This window comes from Acipenser ruthenus, chromosome 15 (assembly GCF_902713425.1).
Source record: "Acipenser ruthenus chromosome 15, fAciRut3.2 maternal haplotype, whole genome shotgun sequence".
NCBI lineage: Eukaryota > Metazoa > Chordata > Actinopteri > Acipenseriformes > Acipenseridae > Acipenser > Acipenser ruthenus.
Window position 1 is genome coordinate 4,759,915 of NC_081203.1, and position 18,428 is coordinate 4,778,342.

General features: G+C 40.2%; 1 protein-coding gene across 2 annotated transcripts in view; it reads right to left on the minus strand.

Annotated features, from left to right (window-relative positions):
* Positions 1–515: 515 nt before the first annotated feature.
* Positions 516–18,428, minus strand: part of LOC117963021 (guanine nucleotide exchange factor VAV2-like) — a 152,697-nt gene continuing 134,784 nt past the window's right edge. Inside the window, exons 9-28 of one of the 2 annotated variants that reach the window (XM_058986960.1) lie at positions 14,477–14,576; positions 14,165–14,260; positions 13,167–13,235; positions 12,285–12,371; positions 10,086–10,171; positions 8,898–9,030; positions 7,873–7,982; positions 7,373–7,474; positions 7,043–7,131; positions 6,859–6,872; positions 6,526–6,547; positions 6,267–6,394; positions 5,609–5,680; positions 5,048–5,109; positions 4,807–4,923; positions 4,560–4,647; positions 4,336–4,459; positions 3,435–3,518; positions 3,053–3,207; positions 516–2,813 (exon numbers count right to left, since the gene is read on the minus strand). In XM_058986960.1, the coding sequence (XP_058842943.1) occupies positions 2,766–2,813; positions 3,053–3,207; positions 3,435–3,518; positions 4,336–4,459; positions 4,560–4,647; positions 4,807–4,923; positions 5,048–5,109; positions 5,609–5,680; positions 6,267–6,394; positions 6,526–6,547; positions 6,859–6,872; positions 7,043–7,131; positions 7,373–7,474; positions 7,873–7,982; positions 8,898–9,030; positions 10,086–10,171; positions 12,285–12,371; positions 13,167–13,235; positions 14,165–14,260; positions 14,477–14,576 (1,786 nt within the window). In that variant the 3' untranslated portion in view covers positions 516–2,765. The remainder of the gene's footprint in view (positions 2,814–3,052; positions 3,208–3,434; positions 3,519–4,335; positions 4,460–4,559; positions 4,648–4,806; positions 4,924–5,047; positions 5,110–5,608; positions 5,681–6,266; positions 6,395–6,525; positions 6,548–6,858; positions 6,873–7,042; positions 7,132–7,372; positions 7,475–7,872; positions 7,983–8,897; positions 9,031–10,085; positions 10,172–12,284; positions 12,372–13,166; positions 13,236–14,164; positions 14,261–14,476; positions 14,577–18,428) is intronic. The other variant, XM_058986961.1, reaches the window with a different exon arrangement.

Here is an 18,428-nt window from a genome sequence, read left to right on the forward strand (position 1 = left end):
ATTAAATGTATTTAAGCACAAAGTTAAATACACTTAATCATAATTTTGCTGAAGCTGTTACATTAGAGAATTCTGGGTTTAATCCACAAATGTAAATTCCCCGCCTTTATGAATTGTAACATTCCTGTGCACATTTCTAATCAGTTAGCTCATTAATTGGCAATTGATGTTGATCCAAAGTAAAGTTCAGCCTTAACTGTCTGGGCCTTCAAATGTCACTGATTTTAACACGTGACATCAAGGCAGGACGAAAATGCAAGCTCTCTGTCATATAAAATAAACCATCTCAGGCTGCAAAGTAAGCAAAAACAATGTTTATTTGCTGTAAAAACCTCAATCTATAACCACATGCAATGGGTTACGAATATGCAACCAGCAACTAACCCCCCCCCCCCTCCCCCTTTTTTTTTGGAGCATCAAAACGACCCTGTCAGGTAGAGGGATTCCCATCTCCTGAACTGGGAAGGTGCAAGGATGAATCATTTTGGGCTTGTCTGCTCATCCAGTCATCTCTGATTAATTTATTCATATTTTCTATATATTTGTTTTTGAGATTCAGATTAAAGCTGTGCTTTTGGAGTTGCATTCCACAGCAGGAACAGGTTGACATAAAATATAAGAAATAACATTATTAGGTATCCACAACCGGCGTTCATTCTTTAGCTGCACAAACGTATTTGGGAAAGGGTTTACATTTTTGCTGTAAAAACATTTTGGAATAAAGGTGGCATTTAATAAATTTTAACCTGAAACAAGTCTAAAATGCTGATGCACTACACCTTTTACTTAGAAACTGTCAGGGGGGGTTATTCATGTTGGTTCAGTGCAAAAAAAAAATAGGAATTTACATAGTATTTCCCCCATTTAAAACAAATGCAAGGTATTCCACAATTAACTGAAATATATACAAGATTTCTGGCACCATACAACATATTTCTCCCCTAAATATTCATATACATCATTCTGGCATTTGGTCAAAAAATTACACAACCAAAAACAATAAAACAAAGACATTCTTGCACCACTGAACAGATAACGCACACTTGGGTAGGCTGAGTGAGTGGAAGGTATGTATGTATGTATGTATGCAAAAGTCTGAAGTGCAGAAATGGGGAAAAAAAAAAGTTCTTTGAATTTATTGATGTTGGGATGCAGCACACAGCAACATGTTGTTTTGAAATGGATTTCCCACTGAAAATAATTGTATTATTGTTAATAGAATTAGATCTTCACCTATAGCAACCATTTCTAAGGCAACACTGTTTCAACGTGAGGGTTAAGTAGCAACAGAGTTTTTCACAAATTTGTAACATGAATTCCTTAAGTCCCGCTAGCCAGCAATAACAGCATGGTAATATCTTGCTTTTATTTGTTTGAAATGATTTCTAAAGGGGGTGAAAGCTGGAGTTTTAGACTGAGATCCAACACATTGATCCACACCTCCCACACTACATACAGTGTAGGGAAGCCTGCTCCACTTGAGGGAGAGATGACCCAGACAGATGCCATGTAACACACAACATTTCTGAGATTGTTTCTAAAATGGGTGGTAAAACTTTGTTTCTTTACTATGGAGGAGGTATATTTTGATACAGTATAATAACTTGGACAATGCTCTGTTGTGTGTAAATATAGATACAGCCCAGATGTGCTGCTTTGTAAGTCGTTTTATATTGTTGGCTAATCTGCTAGGTTTTATCTACTCAAGAAAACCCTCTGGTCAGGGAAGAATATAGCTGACAGTGGTGTTTTACTGAGATAATGTTTGAAGTTAAAATCAGGGAACTTCCTGGAAATGAGACAGGGATATGGGAGGTGTGCATTGACTTTGTGGAAATCTATTCATAATAGGCTTGCAAGACATCTAGACCTTCCACTCACAACAGACTGAGGATAAAGGATGCAGTACCCTTTGGGTTAACTTGTAGATGTTGCCCTGCATCTCAGACAACATGCACTTGAAAGCCAGGGCTTCTACACAGCAAGGACTGCCAGTCATACTGTCCCATGCCAAATTGTGCAAATTATGTGACAGGGGCCAGACAACTGACATTGTAGCCATCTTGAAGATTAAGATCAGTTTGCAGCACTTTAAAATGTATTTGTTTATTTTTAAACATCACTGATCAGTACTTTCCTTCCACATAAATCTGGATAGAAGATGGTTATACAGTGACTACTAAGGCATATTTTCTTGGCTAGCTAAGTAGTACAGGTACAGTCTTTTTGTTCTAGTGAAATATAATTTGTTTATCGGTTAAGCAAGCTTAATTTAATATTTTTTTTCTAATATAACTCAAATGCTAAATAAATTATTATATATATTTTTCCTTCCAATAGATTTAATTTCATGTGGAGATACCCAGAGACTGAAGCACAAAGACGTGAAGTGGCTTCCTCCCATAGAGATTTTGTGGTTTGTGGATCCAGCTTTACTCAGCAAAGGGGTACTGCATCTTCAAATCCAGTTTTTCCTTTTAGGAAAGCATTTAAAAAATAAAGTAGATTCATATATATATATATATATATATATATATATATATATATATATATATATATATATATTTACAACCAGAACATAAGTAGAAATCTTCACTGTCCACAGACAGCTTAGGCAGGGTTCCAGCAAAGAGTTCCACAGAAGCTGCTTCCTTTTAAACTCGTGAGAGTTTCAAGCATCCTGGCTCTCTGAGAGCTGTACAAAGGAATGGCTTTTGTTGAAAAAAGAAAAAAAAATGATAATGATGTCCAAGTTAATTGTCCCATCATTGCACTCCTTCTTCATCTACGTACGTTGAAGGAAACCAGCCGATCTGTGGAAACGGAAGCAAAGTAGCTTACAAAAGCTATCTTGGATATAAAGGCTGCTTGCTGTTTCATCCCAGGAAAGCAATGTACCACTATCTAATGGGGTATTCCATGGGGTTAGTGGTGGAGTAGGCCCTAGCTTTCCCTATGCATGCTTGTAACCAATTTCAACTGGAGCTGACAAAAGCTGCAGCACCATCCCCCCCGAAAATAGCTCCATCATTGGAAAGAAAGAGTTACTCACTCTGCCATTGGCTTCTCCCTTCCACCAGCCCTGGTCCCCACCGATCTTGCTGTAGATTTTCACAACGTCTCCTTCCCTTAGCGAGAGCTCTCTCATGTCACGAGCTGCAAAATTGTACCTGGCTACGGCTGTGCCTATGACTTTGGGTGTAAACACTGCAGACAGAGAGAAAGGAATTGGACTGTTAAAAGTCTGCTTTCAACTTTGTGTTAAAAAAATTAAAAAAAAAAAAAAAGTACTTGTGTAACAGTTTAAATCTTATGAAAAAAAAAAAACATTTTCCATCACTCAAAGCAATGACATTAGTAGTAATACAATCTACAGAGAGCGTTCATCTGTTGTGACATGAGAGAGTAGAAGATAGGGGGAAAGACAGAAGTACCTGACCAGAAGGGAGTAGAGGTCTGAGAAGAGAAGTTGAGGCCCTGAGGACTGAGAAAAGAAAAGTTGTAGGAAGCGGAGGAAGCTGCAAAGTGGAATAAAAAAAAGAGCGAGAGAGAGAGGGAAAGGGAAAAAAGAGCAGTATAAATTGTAAGGTTGTGCAATTGTGTTAAGGCAGCATTTTTCATGGCTTAAAGCAGCCCCCAGAACATTCTAACAGTGGTCTGAAAACTCTCAGAATTGTTGCTATGTATTAAAGGCATGATTGGATGTATGGGATTTTAATTGTTTTTTTTTTCAGGGAAATAGATGAACGTGTGTGAATTGGGTTTAGGTAAGGATGTCATGATTTATAATTCAAAGTTAGGTCAGATCAGTTCCAGCCTGGCTCAGTTCTTTCTGCCTTGGCAAATCTAATTCAAAGCCCACACTTTCCAACTCCCAAAGAAACGGGGCAGAAGGACATCCCTGGAAGGTAAATTAAATAAACAAACAAATCTAGTGCATGTGTCTGAAAGTTGATCACGAGCAGACATTGGCCACAGGCCACCCAGAGGACACTGCAGCTTTGCTCTTCCCACCACAGGGCATGATCAGAACACATGAGCTGGTGTGAAATCTGTAGTCGATGCAATGACAACTGCTGAACAATGCAATTTAATCAGGCTTCACTACACTCATGGATTCCTGGGGAGTCCTTGGAGCTTTTCTGTGGATGCTGGTCTCGATGACCTATGAATGAACTCACTCTTGCAGTTCTACAAAGGCTTTGGTCAGCTAAACAAGAAGCACCGCTAAGAGGAAGGTATCTTTTGTCGTGGCAGAATGTCCAAACAGGATTACAGTCAGTGGACAGAAGATTGGATTAAGAGAGAAAACAAACCCAGAAATGAAAGCCTTACCTGGAGAGCGTGTATTGGCTCGGGAGGTAGACCGCTCTCTGGATTTATATGGGTACCGTAACGTTGTATCTAACAGCTTGAAGCTCTCCTTCAGTGAATGAATTTGGTAGTACTCAACTAATTCCTAGTGGGGGGTAAAGTAAAAGTTTTATAAACAAATTTAAAAAATGACATACATTTAAAAACCAAACGTGTTTATGCTGTGAAGATAAGTATCTTCTTACCAACAGGCTTTCAAACTTTTTAGCTTCTGTAATGTGGATCCAATTGTCCTTTTCTACAACTTTTATATGTTTAACTTCATCATTAAACCTATTGAAGAGAGAAGGATAATTAGAATCGGAGTATCTCAACACTGTCATGAGCAGACTGTCTCATTCATTAAAATCATGCTGGCTACATTCTGTGGAGTTCACACTGTGGAATAACGGGTACTATAAATCTCACAATGAAATGCGAGTTGCTTCTTACTTGATACTGATGGCGAAGCGCTCTGCCTCTGCTGTCCTCTCTCTGATTAGGTATGTTCCACTTGTGTGGGACTTGAGGAGGTTGTCTGCCTGTTGTCTCTCCATGTTGCCTGCAAACCTGGAAGGCACAGAAGCAGTACTCAGTAACCTGCTCCCTCCCTCAGGCAGGGGTCTCCAATACCGGTCCATGCCTTTCCAGGTTTAAAATGTGAAATGAAATGACTGAACAAAGCAGCACTTACCATGGATAGGCATAGTAATCGTGTTCTCGGGACGGCTGCCTATTAGGAAAAGGTGATACGGGCTGGAAAGCAAGGGCCAGAGAAAGAATAACTAACCACAAAGTATAAGCAAGCTGCATTCTGTGAGGTATATTAGGTATGAGGCTTGAGCAACTAACATTAACTTGCATTATTGTTAGCCAAGATTACATGTTTTTTTTTTTTTTTAATTTAGTAGTCGCCAATAATTTATTATTTTCTCCCAATTTAGAATATCCAATTATTATTTAAGCTCGGTTCACCGCTACCACCCCTATGTTGACTCAGGAGCAGCGAAGACGAACACACGCTGTCCTCCGAAGCGTGTGCCGTCCACCGACCGCTTCTTTTCACACTGCAGACTCACCATGCAGCCACCTTGGAGGACAGGCAAGCCCGCAGGCACCCGGCCAGACTACAGGGGTCGCTGGTGAGCGGTGAGTAGAGGACACCCTGGCCGACTTAAACACCCCCCCCTAAACACATTCAAGAGGTACTGGCTGTGCTGCACGAACTCCTCTCAAAACGTGCATGCTGACTTACCTTTGGGTCTAGACAGGGCTTTACACAAGAACTGGGGAAATAGCCGGTCTTCTGGGTTGGCACAAACTTTCCCTGCAACACAAGACAGGGTCAGCCTCCCGGCACTGACGTGTGCTTTCCCCCTCTCTGAGTTAAGCTCTCTAGCTCAGTCCACTAAACAGACTGCTGGCTATAGAAAAATAAAACACTACCCAACTGGGAAATTAGAACTAAGCATTAAAGGGATGACTGTTGTCTGCTCTCCGGAAACATTTAAGTGAAAAACAGAAGCAATAAGCGAGGTCTAGCTAATGTCTAGAATGTTTCAGAACTACTCCTGGTTGTTTACAATTCTAATGTGAAGGAATGCAAATATAAATTGTGGCAAATATGGGACATGAAAACTTTGGATAAAAATGACACCTGCTCAAAGAGAAAAAAAAAAAATTCAAGATAAATGAAATCACCGATACTGTAAGTCATAAGACTTGTAAGATAAGTCATGCCCAAAAGTATCTTTGAGGCTTCCAGACCATGACAATGACAGAAGTGGAAACGGTCTACACTGGGGATATTATTTTCACAAATGTAACTGTTCTTTTAAATATGACGTGGTGTCCTCTTTGAGCTGGCGTGTGCGAGTCTCAGCAGGACCTGATCAACATGGAGCTAGACTCACCTCCCACCACGAGGAATCAGGGTCTCCCTTCAGCAGCTCGATCACATCCCCCATCTGGAACGACAGCACTGGCTTTCCTGGTGGAGCCGGGGCTCCATGGTAATTACGAACTGCTACCATCTTAGGACCTGGGAGATTCATTCAATATAAAAAGGTTACATCTATTTATGTTAGGCTTGACTTACCCGTGTTTTTTTTTAAAGAAAATAGCAGCTCATTGTCATTTGTAAGCCTGCAGAACTAAGAACATGAAACACACCTGATGCCTGGGGTCCAGGCTCCTGTGAGAAAAAAAAAAATAAAAAAAAAGAACTATTAACATTTTTTAAAACTTTTAATATATATATATATATATATATATATATATATATATATATATATATATATATATATATATATAAATATATATATATATAAAACATTTTACAACACATACACATCTTCAGTGTTGCCTAAAGAATTCTGTTTACAACTGATTTCACTACAAAAATATCTCCATCATATTTCATGCTGCAGTTCAGAACCTGCTCGTATTTGTTCAGTGCACACTTTCACTGTCTAAACAAACACAGAAAAACATTCTATAACTTACCGAATCAGGGGAATCTAAACAAAAAAAAAAAGAAAAGAAAAGAAAAGAAAAAGGGATAATTAGAAGTTTTATAGCCACATTTGTTCTAAAAATATACTAAATGAATTTGTTCTACATTATACATATTGAAGTATTTGAAGTCTTTTGGAGGGTATAGGGAACATGGGGTTTGTGTTTCACTTACTTATTTTGCATATCGTTATCACCTCCAAGCATTCTTTGTGAGCTCCAGTTCCACATTTTGAACAATAATAACCCTGATAGAAAATCCCTCTGTAAGGGGAAACAGACAGCATGGATTATTCAAGATGTATTAATACTTGGTGCATATGTGCCCTGTTAAAAGCAAAGTCATTTAGATAGTCTTTAGTATGACTTTCCAAATTAGTCAGCAACACATCTTTTATAAGTATAATAGATGCTAGCCAACAAAAATGTTTAAAGTTATATTCATATTAACAATTAAAAAAGGTGCATTTTTACTTGCCCTAAATACCTGACTGCAATCCCTCACCTTAACAGCATCTTGCAAGCCCTGCAGTTGGTCGTCTTCTCAAACGTGTGCATCTGGAAGTTGTGGTGGTTGGCACTGGCTCTCTCTGGCTTAATGTTTGACCTGAAGGACAGAAAAAAAATGAAAGAATCATAAGAGGAAACTCTGTCACAAGCTTCTCTCTTGCTAAATTAAGAGCAGATTTTATAATATGTACAGTATACACCTTTGAGCACAAAGTATTACAGCTACCACCTTCAGTAACATACTTGGATTAAGGGATTGTTATCAGGTAAAACTGCAATAAAACAAAGTCAAGCAGAGAGCTAGTGCCTACATGGTTTCCTTTTATTCATTTCTAGAATGGATAAAATAACAGTTCAATGGTCTACAGTTATTCTGTTTTATCTATCATGTGATCTGCAGCTGTAGACTATATGAGGCGCTAGCCGAAACGTCTTGTGGGCACTAAAACAAGGGGACCTACACTAGTGTTCAGATGTGGTTTCTCAGGTACTCACATTGCCATTTCAAACTGCTCCATCCACTTCCTCTTCGTGTCCTCAGCTTTACAGAAGAACTGGAAGCCTTGTTTCCCTTGGAGATGGATCAGAAAGAACCCGTACGACCACTGGACAAGGCAATAGGAAGAAGGATCAGAAACAAGTCTATCACTCATTTAGTTCATTCCCCATCAGTTTATGTTGACAGTAAATTTTAACAGTCCGATATTTCTTCTGTATAAGAGTAATTCACTAATTCACCGTTCTTTATATCTTATGTTTTTCTGATGTGCAAGTCAAAGAGCGAAACAAAGAGAGAGCACTGTTTTTTTATGGAAAAGGTTATGGGATACAGTATATTCAGAGTGTTGTTATTCCCTGGATGTTTCCGTACTCCATATTTATCACTGTACTTTGAGTGTCAGCGAATTATAAGGGTCAATCATTCACAAGATCAAATGCTTTTAAACAGCTTACCATTTTTCCACTTGACTAGTAAGCATGGAAAAAATGTACCACAAATTGTTAGTTTAACATACACAGAAAAAAAGGCTTAACCCTGCAAGCCAAATAAGTCCATGCATATGTTTTATTTATTTGTATTTATTTTAAATAAAACATAATGTTGGTTGCACATTCATGTTACATTGCAGTTCATGCATATCAAATCATACTGCTCAGGGGCTAATGCATAAGGGGGTTAAACAAATGCGTTTCAGTCTTTCACCACAAGAGTCCCCAAAGACTTCCATTCATGTCCGATCAAGTCCCTACAGTATATCCACCTATTAATTTAAATGGGATGCTATCATTTATAAATCATACATTGGATCTGATATACACCAGGCTGCTAACCTCAATGCATTTCTTTTATCCCAGTACCAAAAACTACGGTGCGTGATTTATAATGAAAACCTTTCAACATCCATGTAAATGGATACACCAGAGACGATTTAGCACCTCATGAACCTCATCTGAGAGTCACGAGGCAGGTCTCTCAATTCAGAAGTAATGAAAGGGTTACTCTCCATAAGCTCTGGTACCTTTTTAATATCCCTGTTGTGCATGGGGTCGTCTGTCATTTTATAGCACTGCAGTTCGATGATCTCCTTCAGCTCGTAGCTGTACCCTCTCCGCTTGCAGACTATCACCACTTTATCAAAGAGGAATATATACCTGACAGCAGCCAAGGAACAAAAGCAGATAAAGGAACACTTTCTATTAGCAGGACAGCACAGCAAGCGTCAAAAGACTCAATAATCATTCACATGCTCCTATAGGGTACGGAGACCAGAACCACTTTAAGAATATCTTCGCAAGAGCTCAGTCAGAGTTTGTATGTAATTATATTTGAATTCCTGCCAAGTATTGCCCAAAGCTAATCTCTGCAGCTATGAATACGTTTTTCACTACAAACCTGCAGGGTTTGGAAAGCTGCTGAACTCCAGTATGCAAATGTTTTGCATGTCATCTCCAAGGTAATCTTTGGCTTTGCTCAATACTCCCTTTATTCCAGTCCTATCCTATATCACAGGCAGGCAGCAAGTACCTAAACCAAACCGAGCTAAAGTATGGAGTATAAGCACAAGGTGGTGGTTGCTTGTGCATGCACTGATGCAGTGTGCAATCGGTTACTGGATTTCTGTTTAAGAGCAGATCAGACTGTGTTAAAGTTCAACACTGTGGTGATGAAGTGGACAGGCTGCCCTGATGCCCTCCAGCTCTCCAGGCTGCCCACGTGAATCACTTCAGTAGCCCCGGCTCCTGATTTCATGGCTGGCTGGCTGGTGATCGAGAGCAGCCCTCGTCTGTGGATACACTTTCCCTGGAGTTTTAATGTGCAGCTTTTAAGAAAATAACCTGATAGGATAGGATTGCTGTGGGCAGAGGGTTGTAAGAGTTTCTGGAGCCTTTCACAGAAGAAAAGGCAGGCTGTTTACAGGTTTAGCTATTCACAGCTGGATGTACCCAACTATAGCTGTCTATGAAATCTGATCTTCAGTGTACACCTGTATGAATATCTACAGTAGTTCCTTTAAGGTGCATTTAAAACTTAATTAAAACTTCAAATAAGTCATACCCTTTGTCCCTCCATAAATCTGCAAATGAAGAATCTGAACACTGATATGGGTTTCTGTCTGATGTCAGGCTATGGAAAGAACACTCATTGTGTCTGTCTTGTGAAAGCCCCCACTAACACATGTTAAACTGCCCTTCCTTAGGTAACTTACCTGTCCTGTTTTGTCCGATTCACTATAGAACACACCTTCAGCTCCCCATCTATCTTCGGCCTCCCATACTCTTCCAGTTTCACTTGCTATTGGAACAGGAAGATTAATTTGTTAAGGCTTTCTGATCTGACATACTTTTTAAAGAAATTATATGGAGGGCTCCATTTACAGACATTCCGGAATACAGAACTGTGAAGTCAGAATCAGACATTCCAGAAGGATTTCATACATCACAGAGATTCAGAACTGTATCAATACAGAAATATGAAAGGGTTCTTAAATATCTGGGAAGTTGAAGTACCTCCCAGACACTACATTATCTCACAGATTTTTCATTTTCATTTTGGAGAAGCAAACAAACTCATTTTCTCTTCAGAGAATTAATACAGGGATGAAACTTGTATGGGGTTTTCCAGCTGAAAGAAAATCAACATCTGGGAGCGTCCCATTTCCAATTAAATGCAGTGCTTTTTAAATCATTCATTAGCAAGAAGCTTGCTTCACTTAAGACTCTTTATTGGGATGGATCTGTGAGTGTATGTGTGTGTGTGTCTGCGTGGTTAGAAATAGATGTTAAAAGCTCCTAAGATGCTTGTTGAACAATGGCCTGGGGATTGAATACACTGTCCCAGCCAAAGTGGTCCCTTGTTCATACATATCTACTAACACTGACTACAGAAAATGGCCTGTAGTTGCTGACAATGCCCCCTAGATGGAACCCCATGCACACTGCCATACAGAGTGGGGATGTAGAGCTCCCCAGTATGAACTGCCTATAAGCTACCCAGCATCTACTGCTGTCCTTCAGTGACCAGCCTTGGCAGAAGGAAACAACCAATCCCTGAGCAAAACGATTGCCATAACAATCAGGCTTAGGGGTGTCCGTCTGGTCTGTAGGACTACACTCTCAAACATCAACTGCAGTCACTGTTTAGTCATTGCATCGCATCATGACTGTAGTATTGTACAATCACCTATCACATTACTCCCCTGGCTTCAAGTCAGAGCAGATCATATTGGGAGGAGGTGTGTTGCTGTGGTTCTATTCATTTCCATAGCTGATGTCTGCAACTGAGTTCTTTGTGGCCAGTAACTAATAGTCCCATTTCGTTAATAGAATCCCTCTTATCTGAAAGGGTCATCGACTCATTACAAGTTAATAAACTCTCAAAGAATCCCTTACGGCTGTGATAAAGGTTAGGCAGAAAAGTCAAAATATGACTAAAGAGCTCTAGTTAAATACCTTAGATACCAATTATTATTTTTTTTATTTATTTATTTTACCCCCAATTTGGAATGTCCAATTATGTTTTTTCTCCTCAAGGCAGTGAGTCCCCACGCAGCACAGATGTTCTGAGGGCGTGTGAGCGTCCTCCGATGTCACAAGCCTAAAGCCAGAATTGCTTTTACGCCGAGCAATCCAGAGCAGAGGTGGACGGGCTACCGATCCCGGAGAACAGAGACCAGCCCTGCCTCTTATCCACTCTGAATGTGCTTGGTGTCTGGCCAGTAGGGTTTGCTGTAGGGTGCGCGATGAGGAGAAGCAATCCCTGCTGGTTTCCTATCCCCCACCCCGGGAGCATCAGAGCCAATGTGACGCCCCCCTCGGGATCCCCAGCAAAGCTCAGCCTCTTTGCACAGCCTGGACGCGACCTGGCACCGTCCAAGCTGTGTGACTCATCCTGCAATCCCAGCAGCTGCTCTTTAACTGGATGAGCTATTCGGGGATCCCCTGAAAATATGTTGTTTTTTAACTGTACGGCATATGCTGATTCACTTTTTAAAGTTACTGTGATGAGTTTATGGGCTAGTTTGGAGAACATGCATCTCCACTAAAGTAATTAGAAGGGATACTCAGTAGGGAATGGCTGCTTTTCCCTCAAACACCTGGCAGGCTCGAATCTGACTTCCCACAGTGGCTCGACACACCAATGTTATGGCAGGTGTTTATAATTGTTTTGTATCAGTATATTCAAACTCAGGCACTGATTAAACCTGCAAACTGCTGCTGAACTCAGAGCTGGCACTGAGAGGCTGCAGCTGGACGTGAACTCCTAACTGCTCCAGTTCTGCCTCTCCCGATTGGGTAGAGGTGAGCGTGTGGCCATTGCGGGCTAACAGCTAAATGTCTTCAAGTCTCCTCAATATCAGCCGCTCTCCCTTCATGAAAAATAAATGAAGCTGTTGTACAGTACTCACTAAGTTTTCTATCGAGCTCTGGAATTCACTCATTTTCTTTAAGGTCTCGTTGTCCCTTTTCACTTCATTAATGTACATGGCTAGGTCCTGAAAGACACAAAACACCAAAAAATCAAATCGGCATCTAATCAGTATCTGCTGCTAGAAATAAGTACAGGAATGAGTTCTGTAGGAATACATTATTATGTGGCTGAAGGAGTCAACTCTGCAAGTCAAAAAAGAGATGCACCCCCCCCCCCCCCCCACCACCCCACCCACACACACAAATGGTAACCGACATAACTAATGTGCTGTAAATCACAATGCCGGCAATAATTTATTTCCTTATATTCACAGAGGATCATATTCACAGATAACTGCAGTATTACTATTCCCTGGCAAGCTGGTTTAAATCTTTAGAAACAGATGGCATGCTTAACAGCTTCCTTACAGTCACACAACATCATTAACACAACTTGCTCTAATGGAAAAATGTGTTTGAATATAATATGGAAAACTGGAACAGACTTTTCTGCCTACTGCTAATTTGTTTTCTGCTTAATGAAGACAATTTCGTTATCCACCTAACTGGGTGCTGTAGTGCAATGGGACTTGGCAAGTAGTACCAGCAGTAAGCCATGGTGAGCTGCATGGTAGGGTTAGCACCATGTGTCACAACTCTACACTCAATGCAACCTTCATTTGATTGACCTACACCCTTGGCACGACCCACAGCAAATCCACAGGAATCAATAGCAGGCTCTTCATGTCAAACTGCTATGCAAAAGTGTGAACCACACCATCCTCTTTCCCATGCTCTACTGTTGCTAGCTGCCAAGCTATCCTCGAGTGACATTTGAACCACACTGTAGTTTGATTTCACACACAGGCTCCTCTACACACCTGCATGGCCTCCAAAGCCTCTTTCAGTTGCTGTCTATCAGGTCGGTCAGTCGAATGGCTCACAAGCTCCTGGAAGAGAACAGAATGAACTGTTAATGACACTGGAGCATTTCAGAACGGAAAAATACTTTTGCACATGCTTTTAGTGCAACAGATGGAGGAGCACTTATATGCATCTATTTATTCAAAGAAGTTGTTTTTATTTAGAAGCGGTTTCAGATGGGCAGCACAGCAATAGTTTGCACCGTGTCCACTCACGCTGGCTATGTGTTTTCCGAAATATAATTGTATGAACGGAAATAATAACTTTCAGGTAATTCTCCTAAGGAAAGGCCTATAGAGCAATCACATTATAGAGGTGGTTCTGGGTGAAACATCAATCATTTGTGTAGGTCTTCAATACTGTAGCACTTGCTTCCTGAACACATAATAGCAGCCCAGCAGGAAGCTGCAGCTTCTATATAATACAGAATACAGGGATTCTATCAGCATAACAATAGGATGAATAATGTGTGGGACAGCACGGTTAGCTATGTGCATTATTACTGGTCCTTCCAATTTTGAGAACAGCTTCTCACAAAGAATGAAATGACATGCATGAAATGCCTTTTTAGCAACAGGTGACTTTATTGAAATATTTAACAGTTTCCTTGGGGGGGGGGGGTCATGTTTATTCCATTTAATAGAAGGGTCTTTTAGAATCTATTTGTGTCTGGACCATTGTGATGTTAAGAGCTCCCACCCCCATCCACCACTAGAGCAATCCGTCTACAGCTTTACTTTTGAATTATTCATGCTGTTTATAAATTAATAATCACCTATATAATGTGGGCTGACCTCACCAGACACAAGTTATGCTAAAATTCCCAACAGAATGTACACAGTTAAAATGGCAAAGCCTTATGAATTTTTTATTTGTCATGGGGATCAGGTGATGAACAGGGAGTGGGGAAGCGGTTAACCAGGATCTGTGATGAATTGTAATGAAGAGCACTTACTTTCAGCAGGAGGTGATACTTTAGAACTCTCTGCATGGGAACCAGCAGCAGATCCTGAAGTTTAAATTTGCCTTCCTGTACCTTCATTGTACACTCCTGAAAAAAAAAGGCTGCAGTTGAGTGTTATGGAGCAGCTGAAGGACAGCACAGAGAGTCGGACCTTAACGAGTCTTTGCAGAGAGTGCTGAAAAGAACTCGAGGAACAGTTTTGGAACTCTCTTAAAAGCTTTCATTGTGTTAAACCCGACTGATATGCATGAGTTACTGAAACAACTGTCAATCTATAGGGGAATCAGAGTCAGATGAGTTTACCTCCACTTTCATCTTGACATCTTCACGTGTTGCTATCAGATGATCCAGAGTCTTCTGGGCGTTTTCCATGTGACTGCAGTACTGCCCGTAAACCAAGAGCCTGAAAAGAAGAACACCACAGACAGTAATGGGGACCATGTGTTAGGAACACTGTGCTCCAGCTTTGGAACTGATAGCCAACATTACCATTTCCAAATTAGCTTTAAATTATATCCATGCTTTTTTTTTTCCAACATTATTATTTTTTAATCCTCTTCATATAACGTCCATGAAGATATCTTCCAAGAAGACTGGAGAGCTGCCATTGCCTGAGCTGATCTGGAAAGCACTTCAAAGTAGTTGTATTCCTGCTTTCATGTTGATAGCTGCCTGAAACGTAATACTGATTAATGCGGAATGCAGACAAAGGTGTTAGCTTCAAAAACGTGCCCCTTATACTTTATGGGCTGATCTTTATTTCATTTGAAAACTGTTCTTTTAAAAGTGAATGCTTAATTACCCCATTGCCTCTGCAGATTTCAAACTGTCAGTCTTCTGGCTCAGAAGATGTACTTTAAGGAGGCTTGTAAACTCTATACAGAGCACCGTTTACTTCTTAGCAAATTTTTTGTTCAAATATCACAATGTATGATCAGTATTAGTAATACAAAAATAAATACACTTATAAAATGTAGGCATCTATAACTACAAACTCTCAAATGGTGAATTCTGTGTTAATGTGTAAAGGTGACATTTACACCTCATTCTCCTAGAGAACCTTACCGAATGGATATTCTGAACTCAAAATATTTATGAAGACATTAGCCCAGTGGTTCCCAACTCTGGCCCTCAGGCCTCGTTCCACTCCAGGACTTTGTTCCAACAAATGCTAAATTAGTCAACTGACCTCTAGCCAGTGCAATTAACTAATTTAGTAACTGGTTAGAAAAAATATGAGGGCCAGAGTTGGGAACCAGAGCCTTAGCTTCAACAATAAGTCTGAATTATTCCAAACATTTGTCTGAATAACATTATAAAGTGTTTTTTTGTAATCATTGCTGAATATCCTATTATATGCATGTCACAACTGCCTTCATTGATTTGCATGCACAATTAAATCAGATCTGTCCAGTCTAATTTCACAATGCACACCAAGTGGAGTTTTAAATATTTAATAAGAGACAATGATTCCTGAACCAAGAAGCAACACTTGGCATCAGTACAGCAGGGATATAGATTACATTTTGCAGTTCGATGTGATCTGAAAAGAAACTAGCTTTAAAAGGGTTTTAATAAAACACACAGAGACAAGCACTTGCCCTGTGCGCAGGTGTGTTTACACAGACATGCATACAAAGCATGCATTATGTCTGTCATCAGGACCCGTGAGTACTTTGAGTGTGGTGGGAACATTAAGAGAACATTAATATTGCATTAAAGAGAGTGCAGTAGAATTGTAATGGGATTTAAATTGGGATCTCATTAACCTCCAGTCTGTGCTGCTCTACCTCATTCTTCTAAAATAGTTTCCTCTAGGAAGATGAAGGGCTGGTTACAGTTTTAAGATAATGCCTACCACAGCAGATTATACCAACACAATACATCTCGTCAGCAAACTAGAAATTATAAAAGCACAGAGGAACACAGATGGCACAGATGGGCATTTTAACAACAGGATTCTTTGAAAACCAAGGCTATTTGTTAACTAGGTTCTAGAGTTTAGTTTCGCTTACACCATGCAACTGGAATGAAAAAATCATTTCACTTCTGAACTGGAACAGAGGTGAAAAGTTAGTGTATTAACCCACTGCACCACAGAGAACTGTGGCCCTTTATATATTACAGTGGTTATTTTATTCGCTCAACTCATCAAAGTTGAACCCAACTGAAAAGCACCTCTTCTGCTTCACCTAACTGGCACTGACAGATTCAGAAAAGTGTTTATATTTCAGGACCTGTCAATACGCAGACTGATCTGCCAGCTCTGTATCGCAGATTAGATTCATGTTTCACACCCATTGAAGTCATTGAGCACAAAGATTTATTGAACGTTTCAACAGTCTGGAAGTGACAGGCACTATGTATTGCCCCCCTCGGCTTTCTCTGCTCATATCGTATGCATTGAACAGCATTTGACAACGCCCTAAACAAACATAAATTGTAACCTCCCAACCACCCCACTAAAAATGCTAGTCTGGCAAATAATACCGAGTGTTTAAGATACAGCACACAGTGGAGCTGTAAGAGTGCTGTACCATGACCTGTGAAAGGTCACTGCAATATTCTGTATTTCTTATAGAAGAAGCCCTTTTGGTGTGCTTCAGTACTATCTGTAATTATTTTTGACCCCCCCCCCCAGCTTCCTCCACAAGAAACCACAATGCACACCATTGAACCAAGAAACCACCTGCGCCAATATTGCACAGGTGTTGTGCATTGAGAGTGTTACAGAGCGTACACAGTTTAATGATACATACAGAAATATATGCACTGATTCATCGCAATTGCATGAGAGTCCCTCAAGATACAACAAAAAATGTAGCTGTGACTTGTATGTACTGTACAGGCAATTGCTAGTTCGGCTTTAGCGTTCAATTGCTCTTCTAGATCAGTTACAAGAGCTGGCTTGCTTGCAGAGCTGGCAGAGGTACATTATATAGTAAGCTATTCATCACGCTATTCTGAGATCTCCACCCAAGAAGTTAATCTTTTCCATCCATCCTTTTTAATTGATGACAAGATGGTGGGTACAGTATATGTTATTAGCATATGGGTTCTGTTGCGTTTCTAGCACTGCAGATTCCATTGTTGCTTTCAAGGCAACAGGCAAAGAGAACAGAGGAAATAACCCCAGGCCTGTCACAGAAAGTTGAATACAATCACAGAGCAAGTTTGACAGATTTGGCACCCATGGAAGTTAAGAGCCCTCTAGTGAAGTCTGAACAAATGTGACTTGAGACATGATTGAAACTTTTCAGCAGGAAACAGAGACGGCTTAAAGAAAACCAAAGGGAGTTTTATCCCTCTGCGTATCACAAAAGCCCTGCACAGTTTTATTAAAACTTCCTTCCTTAAAAATAACACTGTGGTTGCAGCATTTTGAGCTGGCTGTAACCTAGTTGGAGTCTCTCTGGTCTTCAAACTCTCCAATTAGCTCCAGCAATGGCAGCTTGCGGTAATCAATTCCAGAAAGCGGCATAACTGGGCTTCAACTCCCCATTGACGTTCCCCCGGAGTCAATACCAGACAACTGTGCCGGTCATGTGATCAAACCCACACCACTATTAAGGAGTTAACACCTATTGTCGATATGGAACATCCACCATATGCTGATAGGTAACCTTATGTTTTGGCCAAACTCTTAACTGCTATATCTTGCCACAGTGGCAGTTAAGGTGTTTATTTCTCTTGGCATTGTTTTTTTTTTTAAATAAATACAAAAGTTAAAAGTGGCAATTGGCCACTGTCACTTTTAAAAGGGGGCTTAGTGTTTCCCCAGATATTTGAAAGGTTTTTCCTTTCGTTTATTGAATAAAGTGTACTTTGTAACTCTGTCTGAAACTTTCATCTGCCATCACCCTGTAAAGATTTCAACATAAAACAAATTCTTATACAGTTACTGTACAGTCTGACATTACACATTATAACACCTGACAAGAAACATGTTATTCTGTCTGTACAGCCAAGAACCGGGAGCCAATTCCTTTTTTTCCCCACATTGCTGTCATTTCCGTCTTGTGAATTTCTCCGCAATTCCTAAGGCAGGTCTAGGGCATTCATTTTCATGTTAAACTTCGTGACAGCCTGCTCATAATGAGCAACTCGTTCCATTTTAAGTTTCACACAAAGCCACAGCATTTAGGAATGCTTACTGGGTAGCCGCAGGGCCACACTTGAGTGGTTTTACAGTTGGCTCTGGCCAGGCTTTTTACACATTTTACTTTGTTTTATATGAATGGTACCAACAACTAAA